Source organism: Sinocyclocheilus rhinocerous, unplaced genomic scaffold (genome assembly GCF_001515625.1).
Source record: "Sinocyclocheilus rhinocerous isolate Xijiao unplaced genomic scaffold, SAMN03320098_v1.1 scaffold397, whole genome shotgun sequence".
NCBI lineage: Eukaryota > Metazoa > Chordata > Actinopteri > Cypriniformes > Cyprinidae > Sinocyclocheilus > Sinocyclocheilus rhinocerous.
Window position 1 is genome coordinate 951,419 of NW_015663491.1, and position 20,848 is coordinate 972,266.

Below are 20,848 nucleotides of genomic sequence, written 5' to 3' on the forward strand. Positions count from 1 at the left end.
AGTTTTCATAACAGAATTAGCATCTGATATGACAATATATTTAATTAAAGAAATGACCTTGAAATGAAATAAGCCAAAATAAGACAAAACCCACTAAAATATGCCAAGAAATAATTTTCTAAAATTATTTTAAAGTATTTAGTGAATATCCTTAAAGTTCAGAGTGGCCTCTGAAAAATTATGCATCATTTTACTGTTCTTAAAAAAATAATAAAATAAAATAAAAACGTTAAAAAAAATAAACACTTTGACAAAAATAATCAACCAATAATTGATGGCCGCCCTGTTGAAGATCCCTGAACTGCATTAATGTTTTAATCGAGGGAGTCGACTCCTTGCTGGTGCTTTTTTGACAGACCCCTTCATCATACTTGAATGTTGCCTCATACTCTCCTGGCCTCTGCTTTAAACAAAACAAAACAAAACAAAAAAACAAGATTTAGGATATCCAACATTCTAAAAATGTATTTAAAAGTACAATTACTGCAATCAAAGACAGACCATCCATCTACTGTGTCTATTCATATAGGACAATTAAACCTGAATAACTGAATATTAAAGGGATAGTCCACCTAGAAATGGTTATATATCAAAACCTGTTTGACTTCTTCTGCAGAGTACAAATATAAAGAAATCTGAAAGACATAATCATACTCATACATACTCACATGACGGTGAGTAAATAATAACAGAATAATTTTTGGGTGAATTATCCCTTAAGTTATTACTCATTCTTAGCCTACTGAGATTGAAAGGATTGGTCTTGTTACTCACGATTTTAAGTATACCAGTGAAATGAGTAAGTATACATGATGATAAAATCACATTCTGTTCACAGTGTTGATTTACTTGTAATAATTGATTGGCTCAACCCTGCATGTTTTTTCCATGTTGCTTAAAATTTTTAAAGAAAAAAAAATAAGACCTGGCATTGTTTCCTATGAACCAAAGTGGTGTCATTTGATGATGTACAGTGCGTTTTCACATTTACGTTTTGTCTGAACCCAGCGCTTTCCTCTGGGCTTGAACCATCTGCTGCTTTCTGCTCATATCCAGCATTGAAGACAGCTATAGGGACACATTATCAGTATTTAAACGCAGCACTTTGGATAATATCTTTGGTCAAGTAGCTCAACACCACAGTGATAGGTCTGATTCTCATGGAACACACATAATGATAAAACCTACACTGTACAGCGTCTTGGATAAAAACATCTGTCAAGTGAATACACATAACTGAAAGCACAAACTGGAAAATTTCTTTTAAATGCCTTCCTCACCTTTGCGATCTCTGCAAGATACGCCCGCCTCTCTTCGTAGACTTTCTGGTAAGTCTATTAGGAATAGAATGCATAATAAAGACAATTATGTCTTTATTTATCTGTCTTTGTAATGTATGACCAAGTAACAAATTGTAATCCTTCCTTATTCTTCCACTTAGGACTCTCATGTCAACATAATTGTGAAATCATTGTTACTATACCTCTAGGGGAATTCAGCAGCCCAGACCTAAACTCTTTCACTTTCTCATGTTTATGTCATTTATGTTACAATTAATAGCTGGAGATTTTGTACAACAAGATACGTGATGTCTTGACTAGAGAGTAGTTTTCGTAGTAGGAACGATGGTGGAAGATATGATGGTGTAGGACTTCACCTTTCCTTCCTGCACAATTCTTATTTGGAAGGCCTTCAGTTGGGATTGAAGGCCGCACTTCTCAGTAGACAGCAATTTCAGCCTCTGTCTGAGAGCATCCTGAATAAAAAGAAAATATCTGAACAAATTAAAGCAATCGTTCACCCAAAAAGGAAAATGTGCTCAAAGAATACTCACCCTCAGGCCATCCAAGATGTAGATGAGTTTGTTTCTTTGTCAGAGCAGATTTGGAGCAATTTAGCATCACATTACTTGCTCTTCAATGGATCCTCTGCAGTGAATGGGTGCCATCAGAATCAGAGTCCAAACAGCTGATAAAAACATTACATTAATCCACAAGTAATTATTACTGATGAATTTGTTTCTTACAAACATGCAGATTTTGGCTTCACAAAACGTTAATTGATGTACTGAATCTTGTGGATTATTGTGATGTTTATATAAACTGTTTGGACTCTCTCATTCTGACGGCACCCATTCACTGCAGAGGAACCACCGGTCAGCAAGCGATGTGATGTTGGATTTCTTCAAATCTGTTCCGATGAAGAAACTCATCTACATCTTGGATGGCCTGAGGTAGAGTAAACTGTCAGTAAATTTTCATTTTGGAGTGAGCTATTTCTTTAAGACAAGGAATAAAGAATGTTCTTATATGATGTGTGATTATATGATAGGGATAAAATGAAGATTATTTGCTTGGGGTCAAGCATGACCTCAAATATTTTTGCTTTTTAAATATTCTAAATGTCATCCCATCCCTCTGGCATGGCCCACCCATGTCTTTCTCGCTTCTCTTCCCTCATTTACAGATTACTTCTCACTTATTTTTTTTCAGGCTGTCTCAGCAGATTGATTTTAATCTCGTCTTTGGCAGAAGACCATATTGAGCTGTGACAGGATGTAATTAGAAACAATTGCACCATGCAACAATAGCTGTTGAAAATGAAATGTGTATACATGCACTGAAGCATAGACCAAATCGTCTCTTCCATGTTGCACAGACAGGGGGCGTGAGGGAGTGAAATGTATATATATTTTTAAAAGCCTGTGTTTTTGACTGCTACATACTGTGCAAGTCTATGACATTTAGAATTTTATCATTAATAATAATTCTTTAAAATAATTTTTTTTTTTTCTGTTTATATTTAGGCTATGTAATTATATTTTATATAATTTGTTGATTTTGTTATATACAATATATAATTTATATAATTATTTAATATTTAAATTCAAATGATTTTATAATTTATAACAATTACAATTTTGTTTAGAAGTTTTGGAAGTTGGTAGAACTTTTTGCAACTGAAATGCTTACCTCTGACATTTGATCATATGAGCGAATAGAAGCCAGTCGATCTGAAGAGCAAGACAAAAGTTACAGTGGTGCAGTGTGTACACAATACATCAAAATAACAGCATGGCTTATTCTCTCAGCGCTAAAGTATATGGCTTGCCTTATATATTTTTTTTTCTGTTTATATTTAGGCTATGTAATTATATTTTATATAATTTGTTGATTTTGTTATATACAATATATAATTTATATAATTATTTAATATTTAAATTCAAATGATTTTATAATTTATAACAATTACAATTTTGTTTAGAAGTTTTGGAAGTTGGTAGAACTTTTTGCAACTGAAATGCTTACCTCTGACATTTGATCATATGAGCGAATAGAAGCCAGTCGATCTGAAGAGCAAGACAAAAGTTACAGTGGTGCAGTGTGTACACAATACATCAAAATAACAGCATGGCTTATTCTCTCAGCGCTAAAGTATATGGCTTGCCTGTGCCTGCCTCATATTACATTCTGTATCAGCATAAGACCCTTGATCATTCATTTGATCATAACTGATGTGAAGAATCAAATGACAGATGGGATGAAGAAGAGGTTGATGAAGATGATGAAGAGAACTTAGAGATAGAGCCAACATAGGAAATCATGAGTGAAGTATGTGAAACTGTGGACATGCACTATGACCTAGCCCAAAATACTTTTTTCCAGACCATATAAAGCTTCCCTTACCAAAAAGTAGTATACTTCAAGTTTATTTTAGTAAGTATACTTAAGTAAAGTTCAAGTATATTTTTAAGTATACTTTATGTAGTAAGTATACAAATATCAGTGTACTAGTAGTATACTTGTAAGTGTACCTGAATTGTTCCGTTATTTTTCTGGCAGGTGCCCCCAAGTGTATCTTTGTATTATTGCAAACTGATTGCAGCAACACGCTATAAGGGAGGCCTGAAAACACCATAAATTACAAAATATAAAGGCTATGGGTTATATTATACTATAAGATAACATACTATACTATAGCAACAACAAAAAAGAAAGAAAAAAAGAAGCGTTTCTTATGCTACCTGAGGGGTCACCGTGGAGGGCCTCGAGTCTCTCTTGAACGACACTGATTTGTTTCTCCAGCTGCTCGTTCAGTTCCAGCTGTGTCTCATATCTGGTTCTCCACTCGTTCTCTTAGGAGAGTGGTACGGTTCAACTTTAATAAATGTACAAATTTGTTCTTTTTGCTCATTAGATTACTAGTCAAATGTAATTTATACCGTAGGTTAATGTTTCTTGCATTTTTGTTCATATACAGACCTTCTCCGTCAACACTGTGAAGTCTCTTCTCCAAATCAGCCAGTGTGCTCCTCAGGTCAGACACAGAGTCCTTTAACATCTCCCTTTTAACGATTCACAGATTACTAAAGTCTAATCAACGTGCAACTGCAATGTCTGATATATTCATGGTGACAGCGGTCAAGACATTGCTTTGTGTTTTTAAAATATGTTTGGACTTACTTGACCTCTCTCTCCTGCTCGACTTCTGCTTGCAGTTGGGATAACTCATAATTTCTGAGATCAGTTTCTCCCATCCTCAGTCTGAGTAATGAACAGGTTTCACTTTCATCGGTGTCTTTGTGATTGTTGGGCTGTATCCACGGCAACGAACAACCACAACATTGATTACGCAATCACGTTGGGTCCTATTGTGCGGCGACCTTTTCAATAAGCTTTACCTTAATTTACAACAACGCTCACTGTAACGGTGAGGATTTGACAGATGTATCTGAAATCATGTTTAGGAAAAGGCAAGAAGACTCTACTTTTTATTACAACTATGGCAGTTGTATTTACACTAAAAAAAGTTACAAATAGTACCATGGTGTTATGTTTTTCATTACGGCTAATGTAAATTTTTGTGGTAAACTTTAATGAGGCGGCCTGTTCTTAAAGTTAACATAAGCCACAAGAATGTACAAAACAGTAATAGAGTACAGTGATGTTAATTCTTAGTTATCTTCCAAGTTTTCATCTAAATGCATCTGAAGAATGCAGAATGTACATGAAAATCAAAGATACTTGTGAAATAAACATTCAAACAAGGTAAAACAAAATCAAATACCCTGTTGTTGTTTCTTTCTATAAAAATAACCATCTGAATATCTTTAAGAAAATAAAAACGTTATCTTTGAGTAACATGAGTATAACCTTTAACTAGTACAATACATATCTAAGTGCATCCTTGTAAAACATTGCTCAGTATAATGTCAATCTCATTATCAATACAAAACGATACTTTTTTGCTACGAGAATGTACATAAGTTAATTGATGACAGCTAATAATTTATTATTTTCTCTCATCCTTAGGTGGCTTTTCTTTCTTCTCGGTTCCTTCTCCTCCTGAGCCGTCTTTCACCATTGCTTTTGCAGTGTGCTTGCCTGTGCTCTTCAGTATACCCTTGACGCCCAGGTTGTCCACATTAAATGCTGTGATACCTACATTGACAGCAGACTGGACTGCAGTGTCTGCAGCTTGTCCTGCATCGTCTCCATACCTGATCACAAACATGGAGATATTCTGAGCTAAAAGTCCTGACAGAAGATTCTAAAGGATATTTGAAATAATGTGAAAAGTTTTAAAATGAACAGAACACAGTGCACAGACAAAATGTTGCATTCACCTCAGTTTTAATTCACAAAGCACTCTGACGGTGCAGTAATAATAATAAGCACCTTCTCAACTTCTGAATGGTCAGTAACTCAAGAAAATAAGGCACTTTGGGTAGGTTCGAATTTGACAGAAAACGAAGTGTGTTTTTACCCGCCACCATTTATATGCTGCTAGGGGGGTCCAAGAGGCTTCCTAGACCCCTAAATCTGAAAAGGCAACAGGAAAGAGTAAATTAATCCATTTCCCAAAGCACTGAAGTTTGGATAGGTATATAGCAAAAAACAACAACAGCAGTATCAGGTGGGAAAAGAATAAAAGGAAAGCAGAAGAGAAACCGTGAATCAGTGGATCCTGAAAAGCAATAAATAAAAAAACACCTACTTGTGCTTCACAGTAGTCACAGTCTCTGAAGTTACACTTTTGCCAATAGTCTTTGCTGCTGTTTCCAGACTTGACCAGAGAGTTGACAAACCTACAGAACAAAATTTGCATCTAAACATGAACTAAAATATCTTTTGTCAAGTTATAAAGGATCTACAAGTTTGATATACTAAGTAAACCTAATGTAGAAAAGAAAAATGGCAAAAGCCTTTCAGGATTTATTTGTTTACCTTGTATGCTGCTTCCTGCCACTAGCTTGGCTCCATCCATGTTGGAGCAGCCTTCTTTACTTTTCTTGAGGGATTCTGGGATGAGTTTGCTACCGTGTTTTTTCACGTGTGGAGCCATTTCTTTCCCAACTCTATCAGCTACAGCAGCAACACCATCCACTGGTGAATAAAGCAAAATGTATTGTACATGTTGCAGAACAGGATACAGAAAAGCTCGACATATGTCAGTATATGATAAATCTAATTACACCATTGTTTTACCTAGAAACTGGCTGACTTTCACAGCACCCCCTGTGGCCTGCTTGGCTGCATTTAGGCCTTTGGTGACCTTGGGGCTGACCTCTGCTGGGGTCTCCTCTGGAGTGATGTTTTCTCGTAGCTTAGTTGCTCCTCTCTGGATGGCTTTACCAGTAGCTTCAGCTCCTCGCACAAGCCCCCGACCCAGCCAGGACGTCCCTGCACAGCCACAGTGGAAATATCACAATACCTTTAGCACTTGTTTTCCCTGAGAGTGTATTAGAGTGGCCTCTAGTGGCTATTTATAAAATGCACCAAAAAGGTGTTCAGTGCACTCTTAATTAAATAAAGGTTCCAAAAAGGGGTTTTCCATACTAATGCCCTAGAACACCATTTTGGGTTCCACAAAGAACCTCTCATTGATCAGTTCTTAAAAAAACATTTTTCTTAGTGTGGAGAATACTGTAATAATCTAAAGACCCTTTTGTGCAACAGAAAAATTCCACAGATGTTAAAGGTTATTCATGGAACCTAGATGCCAATCTTTATTTTTAAGAATGTGTGTCTTCTCAACTTCTATTTCAATAGAAGAAACAAATACACTAGATATCTAGTGAGATTCCTATCAAAATTTCAGGTTACTTTACTCTGATCCTAAAGTTCAGACCTGCTAGAATACTCTGAGACATTTTTTCGCTCCAAACAGGAACAATTTTATCCTCCCCTCCTGGTGTTTGGGTTACAGATGTTTCTGAAGGAGGAACCTTCCTACTCAGGTTAATGTCTGTTCCTGTAGCACCACCTTGTTCTTCGTCTACCTTAAATGAAAATCCCTCGGTTATGAGTAATACGTAGCAAGCTTATGAGTTATACAAAACAAATGCATAGATTGAGAGTTCAATAAAAATGTCACTTTTGTCTTTTTTTCATCATGCATTTTGGCAAAAGCAAAAGTGAGATTGAGTACCTGGACCCTGAGCTGTGCCAGTGCTGACAGCTGTTCCTGGAACAGATGCCTGTCTGCTGCAGGCATCTCTGAGGACAGCACCACCCCAACATAGGACCCCGGCACTGCTGCGGTGGTATCGGGAAATGTGAACACACCTTTGTTACTAAGAAAGACTGGTGAGTCTAGGTACAGCGGGTAGATCCAATCACAAACCTGCAAGCACAACATTTCAATCAAAATGTAGAGACTTTTTTTTTTTACTGTGCATGATCTTTACTTACCACCTTTAAACCACACCGAAATCATTTGTTGTAGAAACAATTCACTCAGAAATTGCTAATAAATTTCACACTTTTTAAAGTATTTTCTTGTAAAATGCACTCCAATAATCCTTGTTTTATTTACAACTTTGAAAAAAAAGATATATATATATATTGAAATATGAAAAAGAAATATGAAAAAAATATATGGTTGTTAAAAAATTACAATATGTTTAGCGTTAATTTTGAACACATTTACATTTACAATTTGTTCATGTGATTAATTATGGTTTTATTGTATTGACTGCCATAGGCTTTAACAAGAAACTTTGCTTAGGACTTAGAACTTCATTAAAAATGTATTCAACTTTATTAGAACTAATATTAATATTATATTAATATCAATAATATAGTTAAGAGAAATAAGATATGCTGCCAATTTAATAATCATTTATATTTTCAAATAATTTATTACTTTCAGGCTATAGTTCAATAATAAGCTAAATGTGTTGGCTAAAGAAAAATATAAAAGAAAAAATATTTTGGTGTTCTGAGCAACAAAAAGTTCGATGACCCTTTGAACTACAATAAAGATTAACTTAGTGTATTTGGATGTCATTGTGCATATGAGGGACAACTGGGATCAAATAAGACTGCAATTACATCGCATATGTTTGTGCAGTGTGATTATTCAGAAAGCCACCCTTTGTTCTGGATGTCTATCTGCCAATACTGCACAGAGCCGACGCTCTGCCATTCAATGAGATTTCTATTTGCGGAAACAGCATGCAGACCGACTCTGCACAAAGAACCCTGGCGTCATCCGTAACAGCCTGTTCCTAGCACTGCACAACCTAAACATACCTAAAGCTTTTTAAATAACTACCACAGAGTCAGGTTGGACTGACTTTTGTGGGTTTGACAGAAGAGGTGGAGCTGTGAAACCACCTATTTTTGACGTATGAAAGTGAAACTTTTCTAATCCATGTAATCCAATTGTATCAATTTGAGTGATACAAACAATCAACTGAAAGTAAAACTTCCTCAGTCTAAAAGTAAACACAAATACCCATCAAATGAGCCATACTAAATAAATCTCAAGTCTTCTTTTAAGAAAAAAACACAAAGTTTCTACTTCTCTCTTTGCTTTATAATGCACAAGAATGTTCCTGTAATTGTATAACATGAGAAGCATGACAGCAATCTTAGTTATTTTGCGGTCAGCCATGAACTGATGCTCAACAACAACCAAACACTACACAGACGTAATTCTTTTTAAAAACAAAGAAAAACACCCAGTTTCATGTGATCATCACAAGACTTCTGTGCAGGGTAAACCTATACAATTCTTGTCTAGGTGATGAATAGTTTGTTTATAGCACAAATAAGGGTGTATATAATGCAATGTTATATGACCAAAGTTTCAAACAAAGATGAGACTTTCATAATATGAACTAAAAATAATTCATACACACACACACACAAATCATCTTAAGATGATTCTTAATATTTGTCTTTGACAGTAAAAATATCTAAAAATCCTTAAAAGTAGGTCTAGTTTCACAAAGTTCTTAATATCTTTTATTAAAGTCTTTTTATCAAAGTCTTAGCATCTTACACAATTTAGTATTTATATGCTAGGTGCTTTTTAATAATTTGAATAAGCTTTTATTTTTATTACATTTTTATAATTTTAGGTCAAGTCATTTCGGTGTGTGCTTTGTCATTTTTTTTTAATTCCTATATTTATTTTTATTTCAATGTCAGTTTTAGTCATTTTAGTAGGCCTACTTCACCCAAGACAACATCTCTAATTTTTAAAGTTCTTTAAGTTTTTCGTCTAATAGCCTATTTATATTTGATCTCAGCTAATTTCAATTACCAAAAACGATTTAAATAGTTTTAGTTAACAATAACAAAACTTGGAGGAGAATAAGACAACAAGTAGCCTATACACATTAATAAATATAGAAACATTATCCAAACACAATATTTACCTGTAGGTATGCTGGGGCATAGCTGGCATTACTGTTCTGGCTGTTGTATATGATTATTCGTAGGTACCCTGGATAAGAAGGGGCGCTGACATGACCCTCAGCAGAAACGAAGAACATCTGCACCCCACTGGGCAAGAACAAAATCTCCATGCCAGCCTCTCTGAGATTGACTGGGGCAAAGGCCTGGCGCTGGGGTGTCTGGTTTAGAGCAGCTTGAAATGGCCTGTTGCCTCCATGAGAGAGTGACAGATGCCCTTCTGTCGGTTGTTGAGTGTAGGCTGGTGGAAGTTGAGCGGGTGCAGTGAAGCCCGCCGTAGGGGAGGCGGGATGAGCAGAGGCCCCCCCTGAAGCTGAGACAGGTGCTCTGGTGGTAACGACAGGCTGGGGGTCCTGGAGTACAGGAAGGGTCGGATAAAGGCGCTGACCAGAGCTCGCTGTGGACTCCAGCACCCCGAGGCGATCAGTGATGGTGTTCAGAGTCACGCTCATCTTCAGCTGCGTCTGTCGCGCGAAGTCCCAGTGGCGTCCGACGCAGCGCTCACCATGCGTGTTCACCTCGAGCCCTCTGAGGAGATGCCGCCTGCCCAGTTTGTACAGAAGAAGAGCTTGGTCCTTATTCCCCACCTCGTCATACTGAAGCCCTGAGTTCAGACATTGCAGGGCTTTTTTATAGTTCTCACGAATGGCGCGGATTTCAGCCGGTTCTGGTGACTCCATTGCAGTGCCAAGAAACTCTAATATAACTTCAAAAACGAAAAAGAGCAACTGTAAAACTTACAAAAAGCGTGAGCTTTGGCAGCGTGCGCTTAAATTACTGATGAGTTTATTTTTTCCTCATGACACACGACGAAATTATGTAGCTACTTTGTCACCAAGCAGGTTGGACCAGATTACGGGGAAAAGAAAAAACATAAAACAAAGTTCATAGCGCTTCTGGTCAACTGGCGCTCTGCCACTTAAAAAAAAATATATATATATATAAATTGTCACCCCGAATAAATGTTTTTCATATCGTAAACACCTAAAAGCGCGCGAATTACAGTAATTTCCAGAGAATCACACTTAATAAAACGCTTTGGAGAAAAAAAAAAAAAAAAAAAAAAAATACTACGACGCGTTTTAGTGCCACGTTATCTTCATTCATAACTTACCTAAAGTAGTTTTAGCGCCTAACTGGAAGTAAATAGAGACAAACTTAAATAGGCTATTAAATGGAGCCGGTGGTTGTCAAGCTGTATTGCGATGACCCTTACGCGATGGTTGGGTATCGAGACTACCTGTGCGATTTCGCTCGCGTATATTTTCTGCTACTTAACTTGGTTTAAAATGTTACGAAGTAACATTTCCGTTTACACAAAAGCCGGTTGACTAAAGTTTTCGTAAAATGAGACAGGAGTCAGTGAACGCTAGAGGTCGTTGTGCACCATAAAACAAATTGTTGCTTTCAAGTGTACTAGGCTGGTCAAAACAGACTTCACAACAAGCAGTAATGCAACTTGTTTCGTTTATTGAAATTCAGTTTAAGTACATGATATTGCACTTAATATACACAAGTAAAATACATGGTGTACCAGAAAAAGACCCCAAGGAAAGTAGACAAAGTGGTACAAAACCATTTGTTCATTTCATATACTGATAGGGAAGAACACAGCCTTCAGACCAACAGCATGTTGGATTTACAGAGAAACAAGTCACTATTTTGTTGATTAGTCTTAAGCAACCTATGATAAAAATCACGTTTTAAAAAGATTAAAAGCCACATTTAAAAAGTTCATTCAATATTTACAATAGACTTAAGCGCTGCAGTTAATTTGTTGGCCTCAAGTAACCAATGTGGTCACCAAAACATCAAGGGAGAGGCAGAGACTCCACAGGCTCAAGCAGGGACATGCCACAATATCTGAAAGACGAGATTAGTCTTTAGTAAGGTAAAAACCAAAACATCCACATTACAAATGCCTGCTTACTTTGAGCTCTTGTATTTCTCCTGGATTGCCTGTTGGGGGCGACCTGCAGCTCCTAGATGGAGTTTATGAAGCTCCTTCAGACACGGGATGATCACGGCCAGGGAATAACCAGTGAAGGCATACAAATTTTCAGGCTGCAAGAAACAAACCCATTTCAGGCAGATTATAGACAAGCCTGCACGAGTATTCAGGGGTTTATACATGGTTGTCTACAGTTGTGGAAGCACTTTATTGGTTCATCCAAATGAAAAATGGTTTCAGTGAGAAGGTTAGACGTACCCACAAAACCCCATTTAGAGTGTAGTTGGCCAGACAATATGCAGCTGCAGCAGTCTTGGAAGGTAGATACTGGACAAAGGGATCCACCTCAAGCAGGCTCAGCTCTGAAAGATACTGTTGGGGAGAGAGGAAAAAGAAATCAATATCCAACTCAGGAGAAATTTCACAAGATGAAACCCACTCACCAAAGCAAGGTTTACGGTCCTGGCACAGATATGCTCCTCCAATGTGTACTGCATCAAAAACTGGTGAACTGTGGGTGCAGTCATGTCAAAAGCCAGCACTCGGAGCAGGTGCTGCTCCATCCGAAGCAGCTGTTTCTTTGTGTAGGTGTCATCTGTGATGTACACAAACTCGTCCACTTCCGGAGGATACACCTCCTCATATTTCCTAATCAGAAACAAGCAGTTACGTCAGTAGGTAACAAATTTAAATAAAAATCACTCATCACCACTTACGCAGCCAGGAGTATGGCAGCCGTTCCCACAAGCTGCAGTTTTCCTCTCAGGACAGACATGCACGAAAGGAAGCGGTCCAGGTAATTGACAGCCAAGTAGAGAGTCTCGGAGCACAGCTTGTATTCCTCGCCAACCTCAACCAGCCAGTCGACAAGGATGATCCTCATACAGTTGGTTATATCAGGCTGCTTTCTCATATAGCCGGGCTTTGGCCTGTATTTAACCTGAGACACCGTGCATTACAGACAGATAAAGGGCAACTCAAAAGACCTGCTGACACCAAATATACCAACTTCACATTCACGCAGGTATCTGTGGATGTCCTCAGCATATTCTGGAACACACAAGACATCCTCAGAAGCAGCAGCCTCCTCCTCCGGCAATGACTGCATGGAAGAATCCATGCAAGACCCTAAATATTCATAAGATAGTTTTAGGCCAAATCCATAAAAATTAAAAAAAATCTGCACTGCAAGTGACGAGAGGTGCCTTTCAGGTGATGGGAGGTTATAAACAGTCACAGACTTAAAAGGCTGTGATGGAAGGTTTAAAATAAATTGTATTCGCACCCATATAATAGTCAACATTTGAAGTGGATCAAAACCTTTCAAAGTTGTCCTAAAACCCAAAGTGAGTTCTTGCCTTAGGACAAATTTTTGATCCACTTCAAATGTGGACTACTGTACTTTAAAGCTATATATATATATATATAAAAAAACATACAATCTTAAGCCATAATTGGTGGAGGTAAGGAAAGTTACACAACTAGATTTAACCTAATGGGGGGGGGGTTAAAATAAGCAAGCCCAGCTCAGGTGACAGATGCAAAAGTAACATTACTTTGCATACATCGTAACAATTAGTTTTTTTTTTGTTTTTTTTTTAAATGGTGTAACAGTATTGCAACACTGGTCATTGTAACCGATACCAACTCTTTAAAAAAGCCTTCCACTAAATAACAGCTGAGATTTACAACCTACTGTAGCATACAAATAGTTATAAAAACACTTTAAAAAGTGACTGATTCACCATTTTAAAAAGTTAACCCCCCCCCCCCCAAAAAAAAAACCCCACACACAATTATAGCCGTATTCAAGTAGTTGAATTTAATATTTACACTACCTCTCTTATAGACTTGATCTGCCAGCATACCTGAACCAAGATCTTGGACAGCATCATCTACTAGCAAAAGCTCAGACGGCAGTAAGAATGAGGGTGATTGGTTAGTTGACTGCGCGATGACTGGCTCAACCACGTGATCACCCAGTGTAGCGCTCGATGTGCTGACGTCACGGGAAGATGCATCACAAAAAGCTGGCACATATTTGGATGACACCTAATTAAACGATACAAAAACGTCACTTTATTACACTCTGGGCGCAGCATTGTAAACACTTGACACTAACCTGACCAAATACTCGATTGTGCTGATCATTCTTGGTCAAAACACCGAGCACAACCCTTTGGCCAGGCTTGAGAGCGCGCAGGCCATCCTCTCTTCCCAGGCCCATGATGTTCTCCTGACGACTGGACAGAGGAGCGAAGCCACGGGAAGCCATTTTATCTGCTGAAAATTTGTCAGTTCAAGGTCAACTCAAATTATAAACAACTACTTGAATCAAAGACCGTTCAAAACAACCTCTTACTGCGTTAAACTCCTAAAGAACCAATAAACTCTCAACGAGTGGATCAAAGTGCTTTGACACTAATTGTCTCGCTAAACCTTTTATACGAGCACGTCGATATTCATGACCAATCGACATGAGGCTAATTAACACATTTGACTTAATTGAGATCTCCTACGCTTTCCAGCTACTGCAAATAAATGCTAATTAAACACGCGTCTAAGGTATGGTCACGTGGCAACATAACCATGGAAACAGAGTACTATGTTACTTTGCTGTTCAGCGGCAGTATTAACGAGTTGACAGACAACATGTCATGAATGTGAACACTTTTAGAATTTATAAACGGGTGTTTTTATAAAGTATTAGCATTTTGAACTTTTAGATTAACACATTTCAAAAACAAAACACATTATGCAAAATAAAAATGTTAAACTTTGATATTTAGGGCTTTGTTTTCTTCACACATCACATGTATCATATTTCATTAGATTTGTCGTTTGTATTTCTTTCACTCATTGTTTTGATCATCGTTTTAAACGTGTAAGGATTCTAATTTTTATGGATTTTCATAGTTTAAGAATGGTTCTGGCCTGGGACAACAGTTCAACAAAAAGATATAGCCTATATAAAAATGTACTGACTTCAAAAGTAGTACAATAAATGATGAAAGCATGAGCTTTAAAGGGGTGGTTCAATGTTTTTTTTTTTCTAGGCTTGATTGTGTTTATGGGGTGCAGTCTAACGTGTTAATGCTTAGTTTAAAAAAAAAAAGCATTCTTTTTTCACATAATTTACCTTTGCAGAGCATGTGCAGAGCAGCGGACTCGAGGAACAGTATTAAAGGGGTCCTATTATGCTCTTTTACAAAGTCTTGATTCAACCACCCCTTTAACAGGAAAGTTTTAATGTGCCCTACATATTACAAAAAGCAGAAATCCGTTTTAATAAAAACCTACCCGTAGGACATAAAAGTCCTCAAAGTTGTAGAAAAATATATATTTTAGATGCTGCAACTTTTTTGTTGACTATATGTAATCACCCTTTAGTTTTTTGCAGTTCCCTTTATGTTCCTGCAGTGCAACAAATGGATTTTTAAGTAGAAATATTCCATGTAGTTTTTAGATTCATATTAGATCACATGCCTGCATAATAATTGTAAGAATTAAGAAAAATAATATGTGCAGCAGCATATCACACTGCAGGACACAGCTTCCACTGCTTGCCATTTCTCATCACCCAGATTCAAAGCTGAGAAAGGCTGTAGATGTGCTGCTCACATTGAGGATGTTTAAGGATGTTTACACCAGCGTGGGCTCTCATTTAAGCCTGACGCCTGCAAAGACTGCTCTCAATATGTGATGTAGGACTCGGCGATTCACTGCACTGGCCTTGACCAGGGGCTTCTTGAGAAATTAGATTCTCTGCAGGTCTCACACTACAAAGCCTCTATAAATCCAATTAAAGATCTCTGTACAATAAAAAACAGCAGGGCTGAATTCAATAACTCAGGCACAAACATCTCACTACAAGATCACATGGAAAGAACCCTGACATGCATGTTTGGAGAATTTATTGCAAATTTAAACATCAGGAAAACTGCTTACTCCACATTTCAACTGAGTAGTTACAGCTTGAATGTCTACACAGTCATTTGAAATTTACAGAGTATAAAACCTGTTCCTGTCTCTGCATGGCCATCAAGTTTATTCTTGGAAACAGGCTCTGTCTGGAACTGATGAATTCTTCCTTACCGTCCCTGGTGCTGTTGTTTTCTCTTTGTCTGGCAGAAAGAGAAATTTCAACAATAACAGAGTGCTAACAGCCAGGGTAATCTATGCTACACAGCAGGATTGAGGCTGCTAAAGCTCATTCTGATATCTAAATCAGGTGGTTACAGCAAACCCAGAGCTGCTTACCATAGTTCAGGAGAATATAAACTTCGGGATTCTTCTCCCTTGCAAGTAAACCCATGACATCAACACAAGAATATTCAGAGAATGCAGTATGAACAAGCACGGTACTGACGTATGTTAGCCTACTTGGAGTTCTGACGTGTGTTGGCCTAAGATCAGCATTTATATAAGAAATCACCCTGAAACATAGTTAAGAAGCGAGTTATTTGTATGTACATTTTCTAAAGTTTGGGGTGAGGAGTTCTGTATGCTGTGTAAGGCAGATTGAACTGGGTTCTTGCCATTCTATTATCATGATGTATTGCAGCTGACAATCCTCCGGCAGCTGAGGTATAGCGATTAATTTCCAGTTCTCATATAAGTTGAGAACTGTCGATGCCACTTTATAGCTAAGGCCAAATTTTCCTGTATGGTGCCAAAAGTCAGCAGGCAGATATGATGGAGTTTGGCATATTCCTGTAGCTTGACTGGCAGAGCATGGCGTTAGTTGCTTTGGTTAAAGCTGTATGCATACCTGGGAATGTTGGGAAAAAATATCCATTTATTTTATAGATCTACATCTTTTAGGAGGAAGACCCCATATTTTTATTTAATTGAAGGTTTATGTTAAATTTTTAAATTATTTCTATTTTTAGTTGTTTTTATCTACATTTTTATCCCAAATGTACATGTTCTGAACATGTATGTCTGTATGACACATATATTTATTCCAATTAAATTAAATGAAACTAAATCTATTTAAATTAGAACATATCTTTCTAGCTAATTTCAGTCGATTTGTATCCATCTGTTCATAAATGTTGAAATTTGAGACAAATGATTACATATACATTGTTCTATTGTTCTATGTTTTGTAGATTTGCAACTTCTCTAAGAAAAGGCCATTTTAATTCACTAAAATTAATGTTTTCAATTAAATGTACGATAAATAAAATTAAATTGGAACATATAATTTTTTATCTATATATTTATCCATACATGTAAATTATTTAACATCTGCGTGTTTGTATGCAATTTAAATGAACTTTAAATGAACTTTTTATTATTAAAGTTAGTTAAATTAATCATTATTGCTATGTTTAGTTATGTTTGTGTCCATATCTTTGTCCATAAATGATTATGAATTTAAGACAAATGAGTACATATACATTTGTCAATTGAATGTTTTGTAAACCTACAACTTCTCAAAGAAAAATAACTTTTTAAGTTTTTTAACTCGATTAAATCAAAACTTATATTTATTGCTATTTTATCTTTTATCTTTTACCTATGCCACACATTTCCTGAACATGTACATGCCTGCATGAAACTTCACTTAAATTAGGTTTTAAAATTAAAATAAAATGAGATAAAATGACTGTTAGTCTTGTTTCGTATCCATCTCTTTGTCCGTAAATGTTGTAAATATGATAAATGTTGTAAATAAATTATTAAATACACATTTATCCATTAAATGCTCTGTACATTTATCAAAGAAGACCCTTTTAATTTACTTAAATTAAGTTTTTGATTACATTACATTGAACTTATTGCTATTTTTTGTGTTGCTGTTGTTTTTTTGTTTTGTTTTTTTAATCCATATCACTGTCTATAAATGTACATTTCCTGAACACGTAAGTGCCAGTATTATAGGCTGGCAGCTGCTAGGCCACTAGAAGGTGACTCTGTCTGAGCTGTCAGAGAAATACAGAGACCTCTGAGACTTGGATTGCTATGCAAAGAGCATCATCTCAGCTGGGAAATAAAATGGAAAACGGGAAATAGAAAAAGAGAAGAGTGTGCTCTCCGACTCTTCCTCTGACATGCTCCACTGTGTAAACCTTCCCATAGTGCCTAGAGAATTCCACAGGATAATCCTGATCGACACATTGCTGTTGTCTGCCACAAAGCTTCTTCAAACATGACATTCTTGTCAAAATCAGTAGAGCAGACTCAGGGTGAGCAGATGATTCATTATCAATGCAACCCATTCCCCCTCAAGTTAGCTCACAGTCTAATGAAAAATGCTTCAGGCAGCCTTGCCTCCGAATGCCATGCGTTAACATTCGACCTACTTGAGTGCAAAAGGAATAGATGCACCAAAGCTGGGCTGAATCGCTTGCATCAGGGGAATAAGAAACCTTCCCTGATTTTTACAGTTTTACGGATTAGAGGAAAAATCAGCCAAGGCACTGTGCTTATCAAAATCCAACAGCATTCACTCATGCATTAGCTGGTGCAATTATAAAGACCCAAAGGACAGGATCAGACACAGCAGGACTCAGAAAGGGTACCAACGGTCCCCAGTGGGCATCTGAGCTGACAGTGGAACGCCGCCAATATACATCTAGAGGCAAAAATTGCCCTCTAACTCCTGTCCTTGCACATTTTATGAAGAGAGCGAATACTCAGATGAATGTTAAAGAGGTAGTTCAGCCAAAAACATTTGGTCATTATTTACTCACCCTCGTGTCATTCCAAACCCTCGTGTCAAATGAATTTCTTTCTTCTGTGGAACACAAAAGAAAAGGTTTTTAAAAAAATGGAAAAATATTTTTGTCCATACATTGTAAAAATGATTGTAATTTTATATATCATTATTACTTTTTTCATATCTTTTTTGTATCCGTATCTTTGTCAATAAATGTAAAAACTTTCAGACAAAAGTTACAAAAGATACATTTATCTATTGATGTTTGATTATAGATCTACAACTTCTCTAAGAAAAAGGTTGTTTTAATTCACTTAAATTAAGTGTCAAATTGAACGAAATGAAATTAGAACTTATAATTAGTTATTTTAATTATAAGTTAGTTACATTTATTAGAAACATATCTTTATTGCTATGTCTTTTTGTATTCATATCTTTGTCCATAAATGCTGAAAATTTGAGTCAAATAATTAATTATACATTACATATTTAATGTTTTGTAAATCTACAACTTCTCTAAGAAAAGGACCCTTCAATTCTGTCCATACACTGAAAAAAATATCATAATTTTAATAGTAAATGACTAACAATGCTACAGTAAAAACCTATTAATTGGTAAAGAGAAGTTCTTCGTTTTTTCAGGGCTTTATGCTATATCTTATGTTGTTAAATGAATGTTTATTGCATTATTTTAGTGTGTTACAAAGCCAGTGTTTTGTATTTGTGTTCATGACACTGTGCACCCTTTACATATTCATTTTTTACTTTAAATTTAAAGGGTTAGTTCACCCAAAAATGAAAATTCTGTAGTTAATTACTCACCCTCATGTCGTTTCAAACCCGTAAGACCTTCATTCATCTTCGGAACTCAAATTAAGATATTCTGGGGTACTCTCTAAAATGGCGGAAGACGGTAACTCGGGGAGAAGAATTGTTGAATAAATTATGTTATTATTGTTCTCTTTGAGCACAAAAAGTATTCTCGTAGCTTCATAAAATTACGGTTGAACCCCTGATGTCACATGGACTATTTTACAGATGTCTTTGCTACGTTTCTGGACGTTGATCGTGGTAATATCCTTGCTGTCTATGGAGGCTATTGATGTTTGATTATAGATCTACAACTTCTCTAAGAAAAAGGTTGTTTTAATTCACTTAAATTAAGTGTCAAATTGAACTAAATGAAATTAGAACTTATAATTAGTTATTTTAATTATAAGTTAGTTAAATTTATTAGAAACATATCTTTATTGCTATGTCTTTTTGTATTCATATCTTTGTCCATAAATGCTGAAAATTTGAGTCAAATAATTAATTATACATTACATATTTAATGTTTTGTAAATCTACAACTTCTCTAAGAAAAGGACCCTTCAATTCTGTCCATACACTGAAAAAAATATCATAATTTTAATAGTAAATGACTAACAATGCTACAGTAAAAACCTATTAATTGGTAAAGAGAAGTTCTTCGTTTTTTCAGGGCTTTATGCTATATCTTATGTTGTTAAATGAATGTTTATTGCATTATTTTAGTGTGTTACAAAGCCAGTGTTTTGTATTTGTGTTCATGACACTGTGCACCCTTTACATATTCATTTTTTACTTTAAATTTAAAGGGTTAGTTCACCCAAAAATGAAAATTCTGTAGTTAATTACTCACCCTCATGTCGTTTCAAACCCGTAAGACCTTCATTCATCTTCGGAACTCAAATTAAGATATTCTGGGGTACTCTCTAAAATGGCGGAAGACGGTAACTCGGGGAGAAGAATTGTTGAATAAATTATGTTATTATTGTTCTCTTTGAGCACAAAAAGTATTCTCGTAGCTTCATAAAATTACGGTTGAACCCCTGATGTCACATGGACTATTTTACAGATGTCTTTGCTACGTTTCTGGACGTTGATCGTGGTAATATCCTTGCTGTCTATGGAGGGTCAGAGAGCTCTCAGATTCCAAAAATATATTAATTTGTGTTCCAAAGATGAACGAAGGTCTTACGTGTTTGGAACGACATGAGGGTAATTAATGACAGAATTTTCATTTTTGAGTGAACTTACTCTTTAATATTGCTTAAAACGTGGTTTTATTTGACCCTTTATTGATTTATATTTATGTTTTGAAGCAATAATTAGTTAAATTCTTAAGATGGGACCCTTTACGTTTAAAATGTAAAACAAAAAATGTTGCTAGCATATTTTTATGGTAAAATTCTGGTAACCATAGCTTCTGTCTATTTACAGTAAATTTCGCAGTTTTTTATGGTGAACCGTGAAGGTCATTGGGGATCAATGTTGTTTTGGACCCTGTTGACCTGCATGGACAAAAACAGTTGAATGACAGGTTCAGAAAGACACAAGGGTGAGTACATGATGAGAGAATTTCATGTTTTGGTGAACTGTCCCTTTAAGAGGAACAGAGAGTTTTCTATTGATTCAAGATGAATCACTGATGATCAATGAGTAAGAATGCAAGCCTTCATTAATACCGAAACAAAATTCCCATTCATGATACAAAATAAT

The 20,848-nt window shown here is 36.2% G+C and overlaps 3 protein-coding genes across 8 annotated transcripts; all 3 read right to left on the minus strand.

The window, feature by feature from the left end:
* Window positions 1-247: 247 nt before the first annotated feature.
* ccdc169 (coiled-coil domain containing 169) lies at window positions 248-4,537 on the minus strand. The gene is made up of 8 exons (XM_016539115.1): window positions 4,464-4,537; window positions 4,263-4,345; window positions 4,025-4,135; window positions 3,309-3,349; window positions 1,658-1,756; window positions 1,281-1,334; window positions 992-1,068; window positions 248-400 (listed from the first exon to the last, which is right to left on the minus strand). The coding sequence occupies exons 1-8, from the start codon at window positions 4,535-4,537 to the stop codon at window positions 307-309; spliced, it is 633 nt and encodes a 210-aa protein (XP_016394601.1). The 3' UTR covers window positions 248-306.
* A 229-nt stretch (window positions 4,538-4,766) lies between these two features.
* LOC107728829 (spartin-like) lies at window positions 4,767-10,435 on the minus strand. 2 transcript variants are annotated; one of them, XM_016539102.1, is made up of 7 exons: window positions 9,671-10,435; window positions 7,432-7,626; window positions 7,132-7,282; window positions 6,489-6,683; window positions 6,228-6,386; window positions 5,998-6,088; window positions 4,767-5,500 (listed from the first exon to the last, which is right to left on the minus strand). In XM_016539102.1, the coding sequence occupies exons 1-7, from the start codon at window positions 10,385-10,387 to the stop codon at window positions 5,293-5,295; spliced, it is 1,716 nt and encodes a 571-aa protein (XP_016394588.1). In that variant the 5' UTR covers window positions 10,388-10,435; the 3' UTR covers window positions 4,767-5,292. The 2 variants fall into 2 exon arrangements, with proteins under 2 accessions (XP_016394588.1, XP_016394589.1); XM_016539103.1 differs by lacking the exon at window positions 4,767-5,500 and adding an exon at window positions 5,580-5,822.
* A 722-nt stretch (window positions 10,436-11,157) lies between these two features.
* On the minus strand, window positions 11,158-14,105 carry ccna1 (cyclin A1). 5 transcript variants are annotated; one of them, XM_016539205.1, is made up of 9 exons: window positions 14,014-14,105; window positions 13,781-13,938; window positions 13,497-13,710; window positions 12,668-12,786; window positions 12,375-12,598; window positions 12,102-12,306; window positions 11,917-12,030; window positions 11,638-11,771; window positions 11,158-11,570 (listed from the first exon to the last, which is right to left on the minus strand). In XM_016539205.1, exons 2-9 carry the CDS (start codon window positions 13,931-13,933, stop codon window positions 11,519-11,521), a joined length of 1,215 nt encoding a protein of 404 aa, XP_016394691.1. In that variant the 5' UTR covers window positions 13,934-13,938; window positions 14,014-14,105; the 3' UTR covers window positions 11,158-11,518. The 5 variants fall into 5 exon arrangements, with proteins under 5 accessions (XP_016394691.1, XP_016394695.1, XP_016394690.1 ...); XM_016539209.1 differs by having other exon boundaries at window positions 13,527-13,710; window positions 13,781-13,941; window positions 14,014-14,099; XM_016539204.1 differs by having other exon boundaries at window positions 13,781-13,941; window positions 14,014-14,099.
* Between the last annotated feature and the right edge of the window lie 6,743 nt (window positions 14,106-20,848).

Excerpts from the sequence above, each read along its gene's own strand:
- ccna1 (XM_016539205.1), bottom strand. The coding sequence starts at position 13,933 with ATGGCTTCCCGTGGCTTCGCTCCTCTGTCCAGTCGTCAGGAGAACATC. Across the intron at positions 12,599-12,667 it reads GATACCTGCGTGAATGTGAA|GTTAAATACAGGCCAAAGCC; the intron begins GTTGGTATATTT and ends ACGGTGTCTCAG. Across the intron at positions 11,571-11,637 it reads GAGAAATACAAGAGCTCAAA|ATATTGTGGCATGTCCCTGC; the intron begins GTAAGCAGGCAT and ends CTCGTCTTTCAG.
- LOC107728829 (XM_016539102.1), bottom strand. The coding sequence starts at position 10,387 with ATGGAGTCACCAGAACCGGCTGAAATCCGCGCCATTCGTGAGAACTAT. Across the intron at positions 6,684-7,131 it reads GTCTCAGAGTATTCTAGCAG|GGACGTCCTGGCTGGGTCGG; the intron begins GTCTGAACTTTA and ends GTGGCTGTGCAG. Across the intron at positions 6,089-6,227 it reads GGCAGGAAGCAGCATACAAG|GTTTGTCAACTCTCTGGTCA; the intron begins GTAAACAAATAA and ends TTTGTTCTGTAG.
- ccdc169 (XM_016539115.1), bottom strand. The coding sequence starts at position 4,537 with ATGGGAGAAACTGATCTCAGAAATTATGAGTTATCCCAACTGCAAGCA. Across the intron at positions 1,757-3,308 it reads CATATGATCAAATGTCAGAG|GATGCTCTCAGACAGAGGCT; the intron begins GTAAGCATTTCA and ends CTTTTTATTCAG. Across the intron at positions 401-991 it reads GCGCTGGGTTCAGACAAAAC|AGGCCAGGAGAGTATGAGGC; the intron begins GTAAATGTGAAA and ends TGTTTAAAGCAG.